The 21,749-nt window shown below is 58.7% G+C and overlaps 1 protein-coding gene across 1 annotated transcript; it reads left to right on the plus strand.

Moving 5' to 3' along the window:
* Positions 1 to 16,152: 16,152 nt before the first annotated feature.
* On the plus strand, positions 16,153 to 21,390 carry ENPP7 (ectonucleotide pyrophosphatase/phosphodiesterase 7). Its single transcript, XM_075559707.1, has 6 exons — positions 16,153 to 16,408; positions 17,505 to 17,650; positions 19,270 to 19,896; positions 20,695 to 20,929; positions 21,199 to 21,277; positions 21,363 to 21,390. Exons 1-6 carry the CDS (start codon positions 16,153 to 16,155, stop codon positions 21,388 to 21,390), a joined length of 1,371 nt encoding a protein of 456 aa, XP_075415822.1.
* The last annotated feature ends 359 nt before the right edge of the window (positions 21,391 to 21,749 follow it).

The raw sequence follows: 21,749 nt of genomic DNA on the forward strand, positions 1-21,749 counted from the left end.
ATGTTTCTACCGCCACTGAACCCACAAGACTTTCCACCCACCGGCCTGTGATCTTCCTGCATTCAGCATCATCGAATGTGTTGTGGGAGTCTGAAGACGAATTTAAAGACTGGTATCGGGCATGTGGGCTAATGTTGGACTTATGGACTTGATCTGGGCTGGGCTGGGGTGTTTTCTCAACATGCAATTGCTCTTTGAGAGAAAGCGCTCTCTTACGCACATATGAGTGTCTCTGGATTTGTTTCTCTGGTCCACCCAGCCTCACACGCGTGTCATAGAGTCTGTCCAGGTTCATGGCAACCTCCTGAACAAGAGGAAGAAGCAATGTCCACCCGGAGCTGCACCACCCTCGAAATTGGGCACTGCTTGTCCGTCCATCTCATCAACGGCCTTCCTCTTTCTCACTGCCCCTCCGCTCTACCAAGCAGGATGTCCTTCTCCAGGGACTGGTCTCTCCTGATGACATGACCAAAGTGCAGGAGGCCACGTCTCACGAGACCACGTCTCACCATCCCTGCCTCTAAGGCATGCTCTGGCTGTGCCTTTTCCAAGGCAGGTCTGTGTGTTTCTCTGGTCGTCCCCGGTATTCCCAGCACCAGCCTTCAAATGCCGCCTCGATCCTTCGCGGCCTTCCAGCATAACATGATGTGTTCGTTACATCAGTGGGTCCTTTCTGAGTGCTGTCTTATCTTACACACACACACAAACACACACACACACACACAGGGAGAAGAGACCCGGGACAGGGGAGGCAGACCCGCCCACAGAACCCCCTTCTGGACCTCCAGCCCCCAGGACTGAGACAATCACCCCTGCTCATTCAGCTCACCCCTGCAGCAACACGGGACCCGAGGGTGCCGGGAGCCCGGAGCCAGCATGCTCCATTTCATGAAATGCAGAACATGACCATCAGGCACCACAAGTCCTTTCGGGGGTGAAAAGGGGGCCTGTCCTAGACTCTGGGGGCTCACAAGACACAACAGTGTGCGTCCGACTCCTAACCGAGATGCTGGAGGTTCAAGCCCTCCTCGGTGCTGCAGAAAGGCCTGGTGGCTTGTTTCCTCAGGATAGGATCGTAGCCAGGGAAAAGCTGTGGCCCGGGAGGGTCCCGGAGTCCGTCTGGCACGACCGTAACAGCGTGGGCCGTTGGTCTTAAGAGAACTTGTCTGACATCAGCTTCCTCGACTTACTGCCTCCAAGTCCGCTCCCCCTCACCTGTAACAGCTGTGACGTTTGACTGTGGGCGGGGCCGTAGCTGATACCAAGGGGTGGGTGGGACGCTGCTGTCCTTGTGGCGCTGATGGCAAAGACCCACCCACAGCTGCAGCGAGAGTTACATCCATGGTTTGAAGCCTGCGGGGAATTCACGTTTGCTGCAGCGAGTACCAGCCAGAGGGTGTGCGTGGGCGCCGACTAGTGGCAAGACAGAAAACAAAGAGGAATCAATTCGGCAGTTCTTGCCAAGTCTCCAACCAGGGATGCACCCAGGGAACGTCTTGGACATTCCGTCTTCCTCTTTTGAAGAAACTTCCTTAGAGAACGTCTTCCAGATTTTATTTTATCTTATTTTGGATCTGGTATCATGGAGGGAGAAAGTCGGGGCTTTCTACTCCCATAAAGAGTTACAGCCTCGGAAACCCGCAGGGGCAGTTCTACCCTGTCCTGTGAGGGTCGCATTGAGTCGGCATCAACTCAATGGTAGTGAGTTTGATTGCTTTTTTTTTTTTTTTTTGCATCATGAAAGTTTTATGACCAAAGTTGGATCACTTGCACACCTGAGCTGTCTTTGTTCTTCTGGGGGGATATGAGTTACCTGGGAGCTCTTTCCTTTAGCAGGAACCCTTGTGGCAGAGTGGTTACACACTGGGCTGCTAACCACAAGGTCAGCGCTTCAAAACCACCAACCGATCTGCAGGAGAAAGACGAGGTTTTCTATTCCCATAAAAGAGTTACAGCCTCAAAACCACAGAGGCAGTTGGATCCTGTCCTGTAGGGTTGGAATCGACTCGATGGCAGGGACTTTGGCTTTGGGTATGTCCTTCAGTGGGGCTGGCCTCCTGAGCTGAGGCCCTGTGCCATCTTCACCAAGGCCTGGGTGCCCTGGGTCCTTTTGCCCTCGCCCCATCCTTGTGGGCTTTCAGGTCAGGGGGTCAACAGGAGCACCTGGCTGAGTTCCCGGGGCCCCTGCTTTGGTGGACTGGGAACCCCACCCCTTCTCAGTGGTCGGCATGCCATGTCTCCATGAGAAAGGGAGAGGCATGTTTGGAGGGGTGCTGTGTGGATTGGGGTGGGGGGGCTGGGGTGCTGGATGCACTGTGAGGGACCAGCGGGCAAACATATTAGTCTTAGAGCAGCAGCCCCACTCCCCCACCCCCAAATGTTCCCTAAAAACAACCCTTGCACCAGACGCACCCTTGGAAACCCCAAAAGTGTGCTTGGAGAAGGGTCAGCGGGAGGAGACGGTGGACACAGCTGCCTCCACAGCAGCGCTTTGCTCTGTTGTCCACAAGGTCACCACGCACCAGCCACAGTCCCTGCCTCTCTGCTCACCCCATCTTGTTGCCCTCTCCCCACCCCTTCCCAGCCTCCCCCACCGACCAACACACCCAAGATGTGAACACACACGTTTTCTGACTCTCCCCGCTTGAGGTTCTGGGCTGAAAAAGAGGCATCCTCACCCTCGATCCACAATGATGGGAAGGGGTGGGTGACCTAGGGTCAGTGTCTCTCCCACAAATTGGCCAGGACACACCTGCAAAATTCTCTCAGGGTCAGATGCTTCCCTGTGGCCCAGCCTGATGCCCACTGTGGAGGCATGTCTCGGGTCCACAGTGCCCCATGGGCTCAGGCCCTGGGGCTTCCATCACCCATGTCAGGGGGCATCACCATGCCCACTGTCCCCACTCCCATCCCTCGGTCCTGACAGCACCTGTCCTCAAGAGATGCGAGGTCATAGAGACACCCATACCCCCAGAGCTTCACAGAGCACCACCCACTCAGGCTAGCTCCCCAGGAGGGTCCAGTCACAGGGAAAGCCGCTTGTCATGGGCAGGGAAAGGTCAGGGCAGCAGTGGGCGGGCAGCAGACCCACACTGAGCACCCCCGGAGGCAGGGGCCAAGTGAGCGCTGGAGTGGGATCCTTTTGCTAGAGGTCACAGCTGGGTGTGGGAAAGAGCCTGTGGTGGACACCAATCAATCCCCAGCTGGTGGGGCCGGACGTGCCTTTGCAGGAGCCCTGCCTGCCCTGACCCTGCAGGGACTCTTGGGGTGGGGGGTGGGGGGCAGAGGCTCTGGGCTCTTTATCCTTACCACCTCGCTCAGCCCAAACCTCCCAGAGCAATCCTGATGGCTACGATGAGGTGGTACCACCCTTGGGTGCTCCCGTCCCAGGGCCTTACTGCAGGGGGATGGGATGCCTGTGTCCAGGCCAGTGATGAGCTCACAAGAACAAACTCAACAACAGCGAGTCTTATCTGCCCCTTGTGGCCAAAGGTGGCCCCTTATCTGTCACAGAATGTCCCTTCCAGACTATCAGAGCTCCAGCAGCTGTAAAAGTAAGACAGTGGGTCCTTCTGGAGATTCCTGGATTATAGCCCCCCAGGATCGGAGATGTCTCCCAAATCGCCCTACCTCTCTCGGACACGCCCGGGCTGGGCCAGTGGCAGTGGCCACTCCCACCCCACCCACCACCTTTGTACCGACCATGGCAGCTAGCCTTGACCCAAAGCCAATGGCATGGCCAGGAGCCGGGGATGGGGGGACAGGTGCTGTTTGTACAGCGCCCACCATTAGCTGGTGGCCAAGGGCCAGGCCAGCCAGAGTTCGCAGTAGATAAGGGAAGATTTATCCCTGCGGTGGCTGCTGGCAAGGACAGAGTGACTCCATGAACTTAGACATGCACCCCGCTCAAGTCCTGGGAGGCGGGGGACAGCACCAGCTTAGGGGTGTCCAGCCAGCTGTGCCCTAGTGTCTCGGTCTCAGAGGGGAGTCCAAGCAGCCAGGGAGGGGTCTGTGCTCTGAGGAGACAGCAGTCTGGCCGGCCCTGGACCACCTCCCTGGCCAAAGCCCTCCCTCCCCACGAGAGGAACTAGGGTGTGGGGTAGTGACGCCCAGGAGGGGCGGCATCTTCCAGAGAGGCTCTCCCAGCCAACGAGGCGAGTCTGACTCACGGGGTCCCTGTGGGGCAGGGTAGAATTGCCTCGGTGGGTTTCCCAGACTGAGACTGCTCATAGGAACAGAAAGCCTCATCTTTCTCCCTTGGAGAGACTGGTGGGTTAGAACTGCTGGCCTCAGGATAACCCCCTATGCCTCGTTCAGGGCTCCTGCCCAGGGGAGGCAGGAAGGCTTATTTCTTGCTGCCCTCCCACCATGGGCCTGGGCCCTGGGATTGGCTGGAGGGTGTGGGGTCCCACAGCCCAGATGCTTAGTTGATAGGCGTGGTGGGCTGCTGGGTCTCAGGGGAGGGGGACATGATGGGTCCTGAGGTTCCAATGCTCCACAAGACTTGGGGGTCTGTCTGTGTCCCCACGGGTGCCTATACAATGGACCTGGTGCATATCACTCGATCAAAAGCCCCGCACCCACAGAGCATCAGCAACCATACCAGGCCACAGTGGGGCCCGGCACACCCAGTGGAGCAGCACCCACAGTCAGAGGTAGTCACATTGGGACATGTGTGCACACACACAGTAGGGCAGCACCAACAATAAAGGAATTCACAGTGACACACACACACACACAGAGTGACCCCAGGCCCCTGGCCTCCTCCTGCCCCAGTGCCCACCTAGCTTGCCCCCAGCCCCTGAGAGAAGGGTCTCTGCCTCTCCCCAGGCAGTGACCCCTCCCCCCAGGGTCCTCAGACCCCCTTGCCCAGGGTGGTGCCCTGATCAGCTAGCCTGGGGATGGTGGGGGGGTGTCTGTGTGGTGGGCTGCTGGTGCAGGTGACCCCTAAGGAAGAGGAGGTGGGAGGTGGGAGACCAGGACCTCAACCAAGAGCTAATGGAAACATGGGATTGCCTAGAAGGGGAGGGCAAGGAGAGGCTGGAAGACCACTAACTTGGGGAGGGCGAAGGGGGCTGCTACAGATGGAATGTGCCCCCCCCAAAAAAAGCCAAATGGCTGCCCTAGCCCCTGGGCCCAAGAGTGTGGCCTTGGAATGTGCTTGGAAAGACAGGGGGTACAGGGCTGTTTTGCTATGAGAATGAAGCCACTCTGAGTGGGGGCCCAGCCCTCAGCCCCTCTGTCCTCGCTCTGCCCATTAGTGATCTTTGAGGCCACGCTGACCCTGGTGGCCCGAGTGGGCAGACTTGAGCTGGGAGCCTGCAGAAGCAGACAGCTAAGCTGCTGCCCAGCCCTCTGAGCAAGGTCCCCCCAAAAGAAGATACACAAGGGACAGGGGAGCGAGGGACAGGGGACAACACTGACCTGCACAGCGCAGACCCTAGACGCTGACAGAGGGGACTGAGCGCCTAGCCAAGCTGACACCCGACTGCGTGCTCCCGGGGATGCAGACAGCTTCGACCCCCACCCAGGCTTGACCCACAGGGCCTGGGACAGCTGGTCATCCCACAGCAAGACTGGTGGCAGGGAAGCCTGAGACCAAGTCTGAGGGATTCAGGAAATATAGACTCTTCAAGGTGCCCGGTCCCCTGGACAGTCCCTAGCCAGATGCTCTGGAACCTTTGAGAAGCCCCAGTCATCTTGCCACACCATGTCCAGGACAAATGTGTTTTCATCACATGGACCTTGGAAGGCGCGGAGGGGAGGGTGTCTATGAAGAGGGAACTAAAATTAGCGCCCACCCCGGTCTCTTGGACAGACGAGAACTGCTGGCCACTGTGACCTCTTGGGGGGGGGGGGGACGGTGGTCTTCAGTGACTTTCCCTTTGCTTCTCTTGCCTTTCTGTAAGGCGCCTCAGTGGAGCAGAGGGTAACAGCTGGGCTGCTACTTCTGCAAGGTCAGCAGTTTGAAGCCACCAGCGAGTCCATGCAGGGGGGCAGGGCGGGGGAACGAGGCTTTCTACTCCTGTAAGGAGGGGCAGTCTCTGGGGGAGGGAGGGAGGGATAAAAAGAGGAGCTGAAGCCAAGGGCTCAATAGAAAGTAAGCGTCTAGGAAAGAGCAAAGGCAGCTTTCGTACAAACATGCCCGACGCGATCGGTATATGGATGGTGACAAGAGTTGTCAGAGCCCCAATGAGACCATCTTTTCATTTAAATAAGTAAATAACAGCGAGGTGCCGTCTCTGAAATTCACAGGGGCAGGTCTGCTCTGTCCTGGGGGTCGCTGTGAGTCAGTTTGGCTCTGGGTGTTGTGGGGTTCTGACCCATGGGTTACACACTCGGTGGTAACCTCGCGGTCCGTGGTTCGAAGCCCCCAGCCCTGAGAGACAGTTCCGGGTTTCTGCCCCACGACGAGTCGAGTCACAGCCGCGGACCCCTGGGGGCAGCTCTCTCCAGGCCTGTCGGGGCGGAGCCCATGGCAGCGAGTTTGGCTCGGGGTTTTGTGCTTCTCTGGGCAGAACCCTGGTGCCGCGGCCTGTTGCAGGTTAGGCTGTTCCTCCCAAGGTCAGCAGTTCAGACCCGGCAGCAGCTCAGCGAGAGAAAGATGTGGAGATAGCAGGGGGGCTGTGAGTCGGAATCAACTAGAGGGCAGTGAGTTTGTTACCTTTTTCTGTGTTTCGGACGGACCCAGCCAATGGTCGCTGGGGGGGGGGGAGGGGTGAACACCAGGCCTCAGAGACAGGGCCTGAGCTGCCCCAGGGCCTCCCCCACAAAGCCTCCAAGGACAGTGGCCTTTGGGGCCCCTCTCCCCAGAAACCCATGGACACCAAAGAGGACAGCCCTCACCTGGGCCCTGCCAGCACTCCCCCAACCCCCTGAGGCCTCTCACCCACCCAATAGCATGCCAGGCTGGAAGGCTCAGGTACCCAGCCCTCAGACCAGCCCCCAAGAACAGGGCTTCTTCCAAGAAAGCATGCGTGACCTGACGTGGGGCGTCCCTCCTGCCAGGCCCCCAGGCCTGACTCTTCCCCACACAGCTTCTCTTGACTTGCTTCGCCCGGCAGCCCAACTGTAAAGCCAGGTTCAAGTCCACCGGCAGCCTCAGCAGCACGGCGTGTGCTGGCGGCCGAGCCTCTCCCGACAAAGAGCCTGGACCCAGGGCTGCAAAGACCAACTGAGACCCCCATCTCAGTGCAAACTAGGGGGGGCTCAACTTCCAGACTCCTGCAAAGGAGGGAACTGCCCAGGCACCCCCAATGCCCACCCCCCTACCACCGTGCGAGAAGGGACAGCCTGGCTCCCCTTGGCAGCACCTCAACTGTCCCCCCAGATGGAGCCGCAGATGGTCCAGACCAAGCTCCGGTCTCCACCGTGCGCCCGAGGAGTCCTCGTGGCCCCAGGGCCCAGTGCTGGGCTGCTCCCCGGGAGGGCAGCGATGGGAACCCACCGCACACCCTCGGAAAGACGTGGCCTCTGCTTCCAGGAAGAATCCGCGCACTGCTCAGCTGGGTCACAGGCAGCAGCTTGCTGTGTTCCTGCAGGTGCATTTGCTGCATTTGGGGGGGCGTGCATACCCGGAGGCGCAGACAGAGAGGCGCTCAGCTACCCACCCAAGGAGTGGCGTTTTACGCTCAGCCCCGGGTGCCCCCAACAGAGGTCAGGGTAGAATCACCCCTGTGGGTTTCCGAGACGGTGACTCTTTGTGGGAGTAGAAAGCCTCTGCTTTCTCCGATGGGGCAGCCGCTAGTTTACCAGCCCAGTGAGTGACCCGCTTTGCCACCGGGGTTCCAGAACCATTGATAAAGTGCCTACTTGTGCCCGGTGGCGGCAGAGCCGTGCGGTGGAGTGCTCTCGGGTTGGGCTGCTCACCACGAGGTCCGAAGCTCCTCACACCGCCACTGCCTGGAGAGAGACAGGCTTTCCACTCCCGTCAACAGCGGGAGTCTCGGAACCCCACTGGGGCGGTTCTGCCCTGTCCTCCCGGGTCCCTGGGAGTCGGAGTGGACTCCAGGCCGGTGAGTTTGGTTCGAGTTTGGTGTGCCTGGCACTGGGAGATCCACTGGACATTGCTCACAGCTGGGGAGGGGGGTGGACGGCGGAGGGGGAGGCATTGCCCATCACTAGAGGAGTGGGCGGCACTGGCCTGCAATGCTGCTTGGTCTTCCAGCCCCTGCAGGGGCAGAGCACGGGGAAGGGCAGGCTGGGCTACAGTGGACATCCTCCACCATACATATGTCACGTTCACCCCTCCCGGCAGGGCAATTTAGAAACTGGAGCTCTAGAATCAGGGTGAGAAGGCCATGGAGTGGCTGGTAGCAACCTGTGATGGGCGTGTTCACAGTACAGTGACTACAGGTTTCCTGCAGGAAAGGAACAGTGGCTGAGCCAGAGCCGCCTGCAGGTGGCGAGTGAGCGAATGTCGCCCTTGTAGTCTCACTCTCTGTACCTCCCACCAAACCACCCCTCCCTGAGTGGCCCTGGTCAGAAGGGGGGGGGGGGCAGATCCTGATGGGATTCACCTGTGAGTGGCTGTGACCAGGACTCCCTGGAGAGCCATCCTGCTGGGTATAAAGTGAGCACCTGAGGGGCTGGAGGAGGGATCTCGTGACCAGCAAGAGCCAGGAGGGGAGTGTGTGTGTCCTCTGGACCCGAGATCCCTGTGCAGTGAACCTCATGGATCCAGAAGACAGCTGCGACGTCAGAGGAGCAGCAGCAGGACCAGGAGCCAGAGCAGGGCCCAGAGGGACGGGCTTCCCAGCCCAGGGAGCCAGTGAAGTGGAGGGCTCTGTGCAGGAGGCTGGCTGGGGGAGTGGGGGGACTCTGGGAACTTCACTGGAAGAGCTGGTTTTGCTGATGTGCAAAGCTGGAACTGGACGCATTTAGGGGGGAGGCTTACAGCCGAGTGGTGTGCCCTCTGGGCTTTGAACAGCAGCCCTCGGGGAACTCTGTGACCCGTCCTGACTGAGCCCCTGCACCCTGAGCATTTCTCACCTGCATCCTGCCACCTGTTAGCGCCCCTCACATGCCCTTTCCTCGTGAATGCTGCCCTGGACGGATGAGGGTGGTGGTGGCCAGTGCAATAGCTTCCTGAACTCAATTGCTGAAAAGGCAGAGTGTTGTGTGGGACTGAGCCACGTACCCAACTGCAGGGCCCCCCTGATGCAGACATGGGGATGCCCAGCGTCCTCCCTTCCAGTTGATCGGGCTGCGGGTGCCTGGTCTCTGGCACAGCAGAGGAGGGGCCTGAAGAAGGCTGTAGCCACGTGCCACCACAGCCTGGCGCTCGGGCCTCATTTCTAGGAGCCACTTGCCCGTGCAAGGCACCGGGGCTCCGGGGAGGAGCTGCTGACCTGGGGCGGGGGTTGGGGGCAGACCCACACAAGCAGGCATCGCAGTGTCTACTGGGCCCAGAACATGAGGCAGTACCCACAGGTGTGGAGGCAGAGTGAGGGGTCTCGGGACACAGCACAAGAGTACCTGGGGCCAGGACAGGAGCAAACCGGATAACTGACGGCTGGTGGAGCTGGTACTGCTGCTGTTGGGGCCCTCGAGTCGGCGCTGACCCCATGCACGACGGAAGGAAGCACTGCCTGCCCTGCCCCCTCCTCATGGTTCCCCTGCTGGAGCCCCGCTGCAGCCAGCGCGTCCGTCCATCTGTCCAGGGGCTTCCTCACTGTCCCTTTACCAAGCACGGTGTCTGTCTCCAACAGCATGCCCAAAGTACAGGAGGCAAAGCCTCACCATCAACTTTTCTAAGGTGCCTTCCGGCCTCACTTCCTCCAAGACGGCTGTGCTGGTTCTTCTGGTGGTCCACGGTACTTTCGATGGGGCAGCCCGGTCTAGCCCCTAGACGGCAAGCACTCAGGCCAGCTGATGGGCTGGGTGAGGAGATGAGACAGGAGCCCTCACGGGGGCGGGGCAGGGGCACACCTCCCAGGCCCTCAAGGTGGGCTGCACACACTGACTTGATGCCCAGGAACAGACGGGGAAAGGGGGCCGGGTGGGGGTGGGGGGGTAGGCATCTTCACAGCAGGGAGAATGGGAAGCTGCCCATCAGCCAGCAGAGCGAGGCCAGCACCCGGAGCGATAAGTCCGACTGATAGTGTGTGCCCTTGACACCAGGCGATAGGGACGGTATCTTTATCTCCCAGGGCTGCTTCGCACGAAAGGTAACTCCAGGTTAATCCCCAGGGAGCCAAGGGTCAGTCACAGGTGAGGGACCGTCTACAAACCCGCTCAAAAACATCAGGATCACATCGACCACAACGGGGGTATCTGAGACGCCGTCCCGGCCGAGCGGAACCCGAGGACAGTGGGCAGTGGCTCAGCAAGACGTGGCATGTGGCCGGGAGGGTGGGGACATCTGGTGCAGACAGATTTGAAACGGGCTCTGACTAGAAGGCGGTCTTTGGGGGGCTCGTGAGTCCTGACCCATCATATCAGGTGCCCAGGAGGGCAGAGGCGGCCGCCGAGCACACAGACGCTCCCTGGCTGGTGTACCGGCTCTGGGTGAGGTGCACGGAGTCATCCTCACACCCCGAGTGGGGAGCCCGTGGTCCAGTGGCTGCGTGGGTCCCTCTCGTCGAAGGCCATCCTCCTGTTTGCTGAGCTTCTGCTTCGCCAAGGCCGGGATTGCTCTGCACAGACGGGTTCTCTCTGGAGGACATGTCCAAAGTGCATGAAGCCCAGTGTTGCCACCCTCGCTGATAAGGGACACTACGACCGTCACTTCCTTCCAGGCAGAGGTGTGTCCTGCGCACCCAGGGCTTGTCCAGAATTCTTCCCCAACCCCATCATTCACGTGGCTCAAGGCCCGACTCCCACACGTGAGAGGCCACTGGGAACACCACGGCACGGGCAAAGTGCCCCCGAGGCTCTGCTCCTTCACGCTCCGTGGAGCCCTTGAGTGGCAGATGGGCCCGGCACCGCAGCACGCCATCTGGACCCTTGACCACCGCATCCGAGAGCGTGGATCCAGGCCAGTGGGATGGTTGACCACTGCCGCCTTCTCCCCGTTGAGCACAATGCCGCCCAGGGTGCAGCCGCGAGGATCCTTGCTCTCTAGGGCTGCTGTGCCCGGGATGCCACACAAGGGAGGCGTGGGGTAGCAAGCAAGTCCTTTCACAGTGGCGCCGTTGTCCGAGGCTGCCCTGGCTCACAGCGGCCATGCTGCGTGCGACCGACCCAACGATACGCGGGCCCAGCAAAGTCCATCAAAAATACAATCATGAGAGCAGCCATACCAGGGGCGGGTGGGAAAGGTGGAGGAGAAAGGGGAAACTGATCACCATGATCTACATAAGCCCCCTCCCAGGGGGCGGACAATAGGAGAGTGGGTGAAAGGAGACATGAGAAAATACTAATTTATTAATTATCAAGGATTCTTGAGGGATGGGGAAAATGAGCTGATACCAAGGCCTCAAATAGAAAGAAAATGTTTTTTTAATCATTTTATTGGGGCTCATACAACTTTTATCACAATCTACACATACATCAATTGTGTAAAGCACACTTATACATTCGTTGCCCTCATCATTCTCTAAACTCGCTTTCCACTTGGGTTCCTGGGATCAGCTCCTCATTTTCCTTTTTCCCCTCCCTCTCCCTCCCTGCTCCCTCCTCCCTCATGAACCCTTGATAATTTATAAATTATTATTTATCTTGAAATAAAATGTTTTTTAAATTATGGCAACAAATGTACAAATGTGCTTGACACAGTGGATGGATGGATGGAGTGTGATAAGAGCTGAAAGAACCCCAATAAAATGATTTAAATATACATATATTCTGGAAGTCCTGGGGCTACTGCCCGGAGGAAATCTTTAATCCTTAAGCCACAAATGCCCTGAGAGCCTTCTGGAAAGCTGACCGAGTATTGTTCGTGGAGTAGACTGCTGGAGCCTGGGCTCTTGAACGGGCTCACGGAGGCCGGTTGTCCACAGACATCCAAGAGGTGACACGGGGAAATCAGGAGGGCAGATATGTGAATGGGGGGCCACAACTCTGAAAGGGCGCTAGAGAGGGGCTGCAAGACCCTGAGGGCACCCTCAATGTTGCCCATGGGACGCTTGGAACTGGCGGCATCGGAGGCTCAGGTCTGCCGGGCACATCTTGAAGCACAACCGGAATAAAACCCGTGATTTAAAGACTACAGGAAGACATGAGAGCGCACAACGGAGCGCCCGGCGCCCTCCCGAGGCTGAACCAGATAGAAGCTTCCCCGTGGAGAGCTTGAGATAGAACACGAACCAATATCCCCCAACCCCCCTCCCCACCACCACCACCACCAATAAAAGAGGTAAAGGCCCGGATATATAGTGTGTGTGTGGAGGGGGGGGCCTTACATTAACTCGAGATGGGTGACCCCCCCACCCCAATGGCCTCTCTCTCCGGCTTAGGGACCCCCTTGCGACCTCGCCCCAAGGCAACCGTGTAGGCAGAAAGCAGACCTACCCATGCACTCATAGCTGCACTCTGCTTCCGAAGGAAAAGTTGCCTGCCCCGCCCCACCCCCCACGCCCCTGACAGTAAGACCCTCAAAGACCCAGGCCACTGCCCGCAAGGTGACTCTGCCTCACAGTGGTCCCACAGGACAGAGTGGCCCGCTCCCCGGTGTTTCCTAAGCTAGATATCTTACTGGGAGCAGACAGCCTTGGCTTTCCCCAGAGGAGCTATCGGTGGGTTTGAACAGCCAGCCCTGCTGTCAGCAGTCCAGTGCTTGCGCAGCAACGCCAATAGCACAAGGATCTCCGCAAAGATGAGACTCAAAAAAAGAGTGACCAAATGTCAGGGGAAGTCCTATCCCTCACACATCATCACAGGGCCGGTAGGCGCAGTTGTACGGCAATAATAAGTAAAGATTAAAGTAAAGTCATAGCGAGCAGGAGAGATAGAAGAGGTTGAAATATGGAGTCAGACACAATTCGTGGTAGCATGCTCACCTCAGCCCCACTTGTTGGTCCCCGTGAAAAGAGAGAGAGATTTAATGCTAACCAAGGCTTATATATTCTCTGGGGACGTGCCAGCCCCCTAATGACAGGGGAAGACGTACGTCACAGGAAAGGGTTGTGCTGTAGGCAATACAGTAATGGAAGAGGGTGATCTAGGGGGATCCATGCAATAGGAAGAGGAGGGATTGGGGGTACACATGTGACAAAATGGACGGATTCCAGATTCAGGATGGCAGCCTAACTGTGGATGTCTCGGAGCCAGTTGGGCCTGTTCCCTGGAACTGTTATCAGTGGGGTGTGAACTCCAGCTACAGGAACCAAATCCAAGACTGCAAGTCTTTAAGGAGAAGTAGCCCATTGTCCTTAGCAGCAGGGAGCAGGCCTACCCATGGGGGCACTAGACAGTAATCTGGCACCTGACTGCCTGCAGGGAAGTAACTTGACAATTTATTAGCTGCAAGCAGTGTCCTAAATCTAACATATTTGGGGACCCATGCCAGCACTGAGATGCTTCCACCGCCAGTGGATCCACAAGACTTTTCACCCACGGACCTGTGATCTTTGCATTCAGCATTATTGCATGTGTTGTATGAGTCTGAAGAGGAGTTTATAGACTGGTATTGGGCATATGGGCTAATATCGGATTTATGGACTTGATCTGGACTGGGCTGGGGTGCTTTCTCAATGTTCAATTACTCTTTGATGTAAACCTCTCTCTTAGGCCCATATGACTATCTATGAATTTGTTTCTCTCATTGGTGGTTTCAGACTTCTTTCTACCTGTGCAGCTCACAGCCCAACACACAGCCGGGACTTCACCTGGGCTCTTTGGGAGACGTCGTACCGTTTTCAGCCTTAAGCCACAGATACCCCATTTCTGTGAGTCTTTACGTCACAACAGCTGGGGCTTTGGGACCAGGGCCCTGCATGCAAACCTGGACTCCTTCAACTACTCATTGGCCTCGTCTGCGCTCTGCCTCAGTTTCCTCATCTGCAAAGCGAGGGCACTACTAACTGTTGCCTGCACAAGCCACCTTGACCCACCCACCGCCCCCTGGAAGCGGCCCAGTGGCCCCAGACCCACTGGATCCAGAAAACCCCACAAGCACAGGCAAGCAAAGAGGCCTAGACCATCAGGGCCCTTTCAGGGACATCTGTGAGTGGTTCCGTGTTGGGCTACTCACTGCAAGGTCAGCAGTTTGAAACCACCAGCCACTCCGAGGGAGAGAGAGGACGCTTTCTAATCCCGTAAAGAGTTACAGTCTCGATGTCGGGGAGTTCCGGGAGAAAAGGAATGTTTGGAAGCTGATTGTGGTTGCAATTGTGCAATTCTCCTTGACGGGACTGAACTTTGGAACGATGTATGTATTAACGCCCAATTAATACTGATAATAAAAGACAACCTCGGAAAACCACGTGGGCAGTTCTACCCTGGCCTGCGGGGTCTCTGTGAGTGGCATCCACTTGAGGGCCCTGAGCTTGGTGTTCACCACTAGGGGTGTGCCTATCGGAAAAGCCACGGGTCTGGGAGCGGTTGCTGTGCAGAAACAGTGCCGTGTGGCCAGCTTTGCTATGGTAGGGCTGACAGGTGCACCAAGGCCAAATGGTGGACTGGACCGGGGTCAGTGGCTCCACAGGACGCTGGGCTTTTGTACTGCAGATGCTTAGAAATGCAGAGAGGCGGCCGAGGCTGCAAGAAGGCAGGTTGGGCGGTGAGGCAGAGCACTGGCCAGGAGTTCACCCCACCTGCACACCCTCAGGGCCACCGCCCACCAGGCCCCTCCCTGAGACGGCCCATCTCTGCCTTCTCATCCGATCCATCCTCCACCTGCATCGCAGTAGGATGTCACTGTGGGCCCCTCACCCTGCCCTGCTGCCCCATGCTGGCTCCTTGGCTGCCACCCTGACCCAACGCACCTTGTCACTTGTGTCCCATGTCACCTTCCTTGTGATGCTTCAGATGACCACCCACGACATACACACACACCCTGCAGCCGGCCACGCCACCCCCCTCCCCACTTTCACACGCTGCTGGGGAGGGTCATTGTCCCGTCACGCGGGAACTTCAACGTGGATCCTGGAGGAGAGAGTGGGAATTCGGGGGACAAGAGACGCGAGAAATGGAGACAAGACAGTATCCTGATCAAGTCTCGTGTATTGAATGGAAAGTTATAGCTTATATAGGCCAGCAATGGGGGAAGCAAGCTGCAGATGTTTCCCTGAGAACAACAGTGGGGAAGCAAGATGCAGGTGTTTTCCTGAGAGCAACAGTGGGGGGAGCAAGATGCAGGTGCTTATATATAATCAGTACACACATGTTTACCCAAGGTTGCAAGCAGAGTTCATTCCGGGAATAGTGACCGCAGAACAGAATCGTATAGATAGATGGAGACTTCCTTATCTATGTCTGGCAAGACAAGTGTGTCAAACACAGCTGCAGTGCGCTGTCACTAGGCTGGGGTAGAAGAATGCCCAGAGCTCAGGCTAATAAATTCCAAGTAATGGCGGGCCTCATGGATCCAGACAGGTCCTAATAAATACCAAGTAATGGCCGGGCCTCATGGATCCGGACAGGTCATGACCGCTCCTCTCTCTCTTCCCACCCCTAATGGGAGCCCACGGACCATGGGGCGGGGGGTCAGGAATGGGCAGTGTCTCCTTCTGCGGGGCATGGTGTTGTCATGAGTCAGAGCCGACCAGACCGCGCCCCCCGCCCCCAACCACAAGCGGCATATGCGCAAAGAGGGCCCCCGCCTCCGCTGGACAGGCAGCCCGGAGCCCATGGCCCCCAGCAAAGCAGAGGGCTTCCCGCGACCACCAGCTCTTTAAGCTGCTTCATGGGAATGTGTTGAGTGAATGGAGAGAGAGAGAGAGAGAGAGAGAGAGAGAGAGAGAGAGAGAGAGAGAGAGAGAGAGAGAGAGAGAGAGAGAGAGGTGGCAGTGTGTGCAAGGCCATGAGGACAGAGAGACAGGGTGTGTGGGGGAGAAGGGCGAGAAGGTGATGGATAGCGAGGGGGCCCCCCGGCTCCAAGCGTGCGGCCGTGAGGTGACAGGCAGAGCGGCAAGCAGAGGCTGGCAGATAGCAGCAGTCCTGCGTTATCACGTCATCACGCTCAGCAACACCCAGGCAGCCAGCAGGCAACACTGGGACTTTGTCCTCCCCGCTGTACACTCCGGTCAGCCGTTCACAGGGAACAGACACATGGAGACCTGCCGGGCCGCCCTCCTGGCCATGGCTCTGGCCGCCCTGCTGGCCCCCGGGGCCGGGAACCCCATCCAGGGGAAGGCCACCAGGCACAAGCTGCTCCTGGTGTCCTTCGATGGCTTCCGCTGGGACTACGACCAGGATGTGGACACCCCCAACCTGGACGCCATGGCCCAGGATGGGGTGAAGGCACGCTACATGACACCTGCTTTCATCACCATAACCAGCCCCTGCCACTTCACCCTGGTCACCGGTGAGTGCTGGCCTCCAGGATCAAGGAGGGGGTGAGGGGGGGAAGGTATGGGGACAAGAGGAGCCAGCAGCAGAGGCTCTGAGAGGTTACAGGCAATCAGGGGAACAGCCCGTGCTCCACAGAGGGGGTGCTGTCCCAAGGAGACCCTCAGGACTCCCGGGCTCACACACGCCAGCAAGGATGGCGCAAGGCCGGGCAGCGACTCATCCTGCTGGACCTGGGTAACAGCAAGTCACACCAGACAACAGCTTCTCTTAGTGCCAATGGAATGGAGACAGTCAGCAAGGGACAGGTGGGCTCTGGAGAAACGCACTGTCCTAAAGGCAATCCAGGAGGACTCGCTGGAGGAGGGGTAGGAGGAGCAGAAGGAGGAGGCGGTAGCAAGTGGGGGCAAGAGGTCCTGCTCCTTCCCCACCTCTTCCTTGTCTTTGAAGTGTCTCAAATGGGTAGTGCAGTGGACACTTCTAGTCATCCTGACACCATCAACCTTCCTTTCACCACTGAGCTGAGCAGGGACTACCTGGCAGAGACCCCACCCCACCCCAGGGTAGGGCCGGGCTGAGGCTTTCTGCTGTGAGCCTGCCTGCCCCCGGCAGTAGTGAGGCTCCAGGTGGTAGCCTGTTCCAGCCCCCTAACCTGCTCCAACCCTCATCCTGCTCCTGTCCCCCAGCCTCTTCCTGCCCCCCCAACCTTCTTTGGCCTCCAGCCTTCTCTGGCTCCCCAGCCTACTCCTATCCAGTCTGTTCCTGTCCCCAGCTTGTTCCTGACCCCCAGTTTGGCTCTGTCTCCAGCCTGCTCCTGTCCCCAGCCTGATCCTGCCCGCCCCCCCCCCCCTAGCCTGCTCCTGTCCCCCAACCTACTCTGGCCTCTAGCCTGCTCCTATCCCCAACCTGTTCTTGTCCCACAGCCTCCTCCTGTTCTCCTGACCTCTAGCCTGCTCAGGACCCCCTGCCCCAGACTACTCTAGGACCCCCAACTGCCTCTGGCCTGTAGTCCATTCCTGTCTCCCAGCCTACTTCCTGACCCAGCACATAGTCCTGCCCCAACCTCACCTCTGGGTCCCTGGGTCCCACCACCCCATCCTCTGCCCCTGCAGGCAAATACATTGAGAACCACGGGGTGGTCCACAACATGTTCTACAATACCACGTCCAAGGTGAAGCTGCCCTACCATGCCACACTGACCGTCGAGAAGTGGTGGGACAATGGAAGCGTGCCCATCTGGATCACTGCCCAGAGGCAGGTAAGGTGCCCCCTGGATGCCTGTGTGGGATGGGGAGGGCAAGCTCAGGGGGTGCTGAGCTGAGGGGGACAGGGGTCCATGATAAGAGACTCAGGCTCAAGTATGTGAACCCTGGATCAGGATGGGAGCCAGCTGCCCAGGGCACCTGGCCACAGGGTCACCCTGGCCACAGGGTCACAGGATACCTGAGACTCGGCAAGAAGCCACCTGAAAGGGAAGTGGCTCTGTGATCTGTCCCCCTTTGCCACCCCCACCATCCTCTCTGGGCTCAGCAGCTCAGGTTCAGAGGCTGGACGTAAAATGGGGAAGGGGGACAATGGAATGGACTGAGTGCACAGCTCATTTTGGGGGCACTTACCATGCAGGGGGGCGTGTTCTAAAAGTGATATGGTGATGATTGCACAATCCTCCTTGATATGATTGAATTGTATGGTATGTAAATTATGTGCCAATTAAACTCTAAAAATGAAAAAGTTGGAAATAGAAAAAAAATGGGGAGAAGGCAGTGAGCTTCAGACACCACCTGACCGAGAAGCTGCTGTCCACAGTGAGGGGCTCATGCTGAGCTAGGGGTGAGCACCAGGACCCCCACCCAACCCCAGCCCAGCCAACTGGGTCTAGAAAGACAGAGAGATGAACAGACTGAAGGCTGAGGGCATGTGGACAGAGACGTGTGTGTATGGACAGACAGACAGACAGAGGCCCAGATGGGAGCCCAGTGTGTGTGTTGGAGGCGGGGAGGGAGGGAAACACACTCACATTCTCCCCTTATCTGCCCTTGAGCCCACTGGTTGTCCCCTGATAACACAGCTCTCAGCAGCAACTACATGAGATAAAGGTATGCCTAGCCCCTCACTGTCACCATCCTGTCTGTTCCTGCTCACAGTGACCCTACCTGACGGCGGGGGACGGCCCTGTGTGCTTGTGCGTTTCCAAGGGGCCACCTTCCTGGAGAGCAGGCTGCCTCTCCTTCTTCCCTCAGAGTCGCTGAGGGGCTCGAACCCCCAGCCTCTGGGTTACCAGCCGGGTGCTTTAACCACTGTGCTGCCCAAAACTCACTGCCCCCAAGTCGCTGAGACTGCCACTCTCTGTGGGAGCAGATAGCCCCATCTCTCCCCACAGCCGCCGATGGTTTCGAACTGCTGACCTTGTGGCTAGCAGCCCAACTTGTAACCGCGGCACCATGGAGTCAGTACTGATGCTGACTCACAGCGACCTCTGTGGGTGTCTGAGACTGACCTTTCACAGGAGGAGAGAGTCCAGTCTCTCCCACAAGGCTGCTGGTGGTTTCAAACTGTCAATCATACGGATCGCATCCCAACCCAGAACCACTGCCCCCGCCCCAGGAAACCCACCTAAAACCCACCGCCATCGAGTCAACTCTGACTCACAGCCCCCCGATAATTGGCAGAGAGGGCTTCCCCTTAGGGCTCCTGGGACTGGGACTTTTTACAAGCGCAGGCAGCCACATCTTTCTTCCGCAGCACTTACCGGAGAGCATCACGGGCTCCCCAAGAGTGTGGAAAGGCAGGGCATGGTGGGTGGGAGGGCGGCCTCCCAGGGTCCCCCAGGACTGCACGGCCCTGATGCCTCCCCTGCCTCCCCGCGCACCCCCACAGGGCCTGAAGAGCGGCTCCTTCTTCTACCCCGGAGGGAATGTCACCTACCAGGGCATGGCAGTGACGCAGAGCCGGAAGGAGGGCACCTTCCACAACTACTCCAGAGAGGAGGAGTGGAGGGCCAACATCGACACGGTGATGCACTGGTTCACCCAGGACGGCCTGGACCTGGTCACGCTCTACTTCGGGGAGCCGGACTCCACGGGCCACAAGTTCGGGCCCGAGTCCGAGGAGAGGAAGAGCATGGTGAGGCAGGTGGACAGGACCGTGGGCTACCTGCGCCAGCGCATCCAGGAGAGCGGCCTGGCCGGCAGCCTCAACCTCATCATCACCTCGGACCACGGCATGACCACCGTCCACAAGGAGGCCAGCGACCCGGTGGAGTTCCACCAGTTTGCCAACTTCTCCTTCAAGGACATTGAGTTCGAGCTGCTGGACTACGGACCCAACGGGATGCTGCTGCCCAAGGAGGGCCGGCTGGACGCGGTGTACAAAGCCCTCAAGAACGCGCACCCCCGGCTCCACGTCTACAAGAAGGAGGAGTTCCCCCCGGCCTTCCACTACGCCAACAACGCCCGGATCACGCCGCTGCTCGTGTACAGTGACCCCGGCTACGTCATCCACGGGGTACCGATCTAAAGCAGCCTGTGGGGAGCCCTGAGGGTGCAGTGGATTACACGTTAGGCCGCTAACCGCAAGGTCAATGGTTCAAAACCACCCGTTGCCCTACAGCTGGCTGCTCCCCTTTAAACCGCTACAGTCTCTAACCCACAGTTCTACTCTGTGGCGCAGGGCGCTGAGTCCCACCCACTGGAGGGCCGTGGCTGAAGGAGCCCTGAGGTCGTGGTGGTTAGGGGCTTGGCCTGCTGACCACAAGGGCAGCAGTGTGAAACCAATAGCCGCTCAGAGTGAGAAAGATAGCATTCTCTGCTCCCATGAGATTTCCAGTCTGGGAAACCCACAGGGGACCCAGAGAAGCTGGGGAAGCTAAAAAAGGGTGGGGGTGGGGGGAGGGTAGAGGAGGCTGAGGACACTGGCTGGGGACAGTGGGGAAACTGGGGACAGTAAGAAGAGGCTGGGGGAAGCTGGGGATAGGAGGGAACCTGGGACAGTGGAGAAGGCTGGGGGAGTTGGGCACAGAGGGGGAGCTGGGGACAGTGGGGGAATCTGGGGACAGGGAGGAACCTGGGGACAGTGGAGGAGGCTGGGTGGAGCTGGGGCAGCGGGGAGCTTGGGACAGGGGGGAGCTGGGGACAGGGGGGAGCTAGGGACAGGGGGAAGCTGGGGACAGGGGGGAGCTGGGGACAGGGGGGAATCTGGGGACAGTGGAGGAGGCTGAGTGGAGCTGGGGACAGTGGGAGGAGGCTGGGGCAGCTAGGGAAGCTGGAGTCCCCCAGGAGCCCAAAGCAACCCCTCCCCCTGCAGAGGCTGAACGTCCAGTTCAACAGAGGGGAGCACGGCTTTGACAACGGGCACCAAGACATGAAGACCATCTTCCGGGCAGTGGGGCCCAGCTTCTGGGCGGGCCTGGAGGTGGGGCCCTTCGAGAGCGTGCATGTGTACGAGCTCCTGTGCCGGCTGCTGGGCATCCAGCCTGAGCCCAACGATGGGCGCCTGGCCACCCTCCTGCCCCTGCTCCGCCCGGACCAACACTGCCCAGGTGAGTCCTGGGCTAGGAGGGGACACAAGCGTCCCTCAGCCAGGCCTCTGTCCCCAGCATGGCTCTGCCAGGGCCTTCTTTCTGCAAAACCCCCTCCATTAGCCCCTCACACACGCCGAGACCCTTACCCTTCTCTGAAAGCTGCAGAGACAATGGTCCCTGGGGAGCCTGGCTGGGGCTGGGCAGGTGACGGGGGAGGATGGTGGGCCACGAGATGAGGGCCTGTGGCTGGTCCACAAGGTGACCCTCAGGCCCCTCCTGCCCCTTAGATGCTGCTCCCCGCACAAGCGGCCGGCTGCCCTTGGTGATGGCACTGACCATGGTGGTGGCTCTTCTGGTCAAGCTGGTGTAAGAGGCACCGAGCACAAGGTCAGTAGCAGGGGTAGGGAAGACTGGGGGTATGGGTTCCCACTCTCGGCCTGGTGCCCCTCAGGAAGCTGGAGCTGCTGGCTGACCACTGACTGACCGGCCTGGTGCCACCAGGGGCACTTGGGCTGAACCTGCTGCAGCCACTCTTTGTTGGTCTTGGAATCAGAAACACACACACACACACACACACACACACACACACACACACACTTGATGCCGAGCCAGCTCTGACTCCCGGCAGGCAGCCCAGTGTTCCTGAGCAGGACGGGGCTCCCAGGGCCCTTGGGGCTGACTGCTCAGTGGTTCTCCCGGCCTTCATGTTCACAGCTGAACACACTAACCCTGTGTTTCGCCCAAAGCAAGCAGCCCAGACGCCCCCAGGCAACTCCAAAACCCCTCTTCCCAGAGCTGCCTGCCTCCCCCACTCCTGCCTAGGTCCCCGCCCCCCACA

This window comes from Tenrec ecaudatus, chromosome 10, assembly GCF_050624435.1.
Source record: "Tenrec ecaudatus isolate mTenEca1 chromosome 10, mTenEca1.hap1, whole genome shotgun sequence".
In the NCBI taxonomy this organism is placed as follows: domain Eukaryota; kingdom Metazoa; phylum Chordata; class Mammalia; order Afrosoricida; family Tenrecidae; genus Tenrec; species Tenrec ecaudatus.

What these genes read in the sequence shown, in the direction of transcription:
- ENPP7 (XM_075559707.1), top strand. Translation starts at nt 16,153, where the DNA reads ATGGAGACCTGCCGGGCCGCCCTCCTGGCCATGGCTCTGGCCGCCCTG. An exon ending in CCACTTCACCCTGGTCACCG is followed by an intron (nt 16,409 to 17,504) that starts GTGAGTGCTGGC and finishes CTGCCCCTGCAG; the next exon opens with GCAAATACATTGAGAACCAC. An exon ending in CCGGCTACGTCATCCACGGG is followed by an intron (nt 19,897 to 20,694) that starts GTACCGATCTAA and finishes CTCCCCCTGCAG; the next exon opens with AGGCTGAACGTCCAGTTCAA.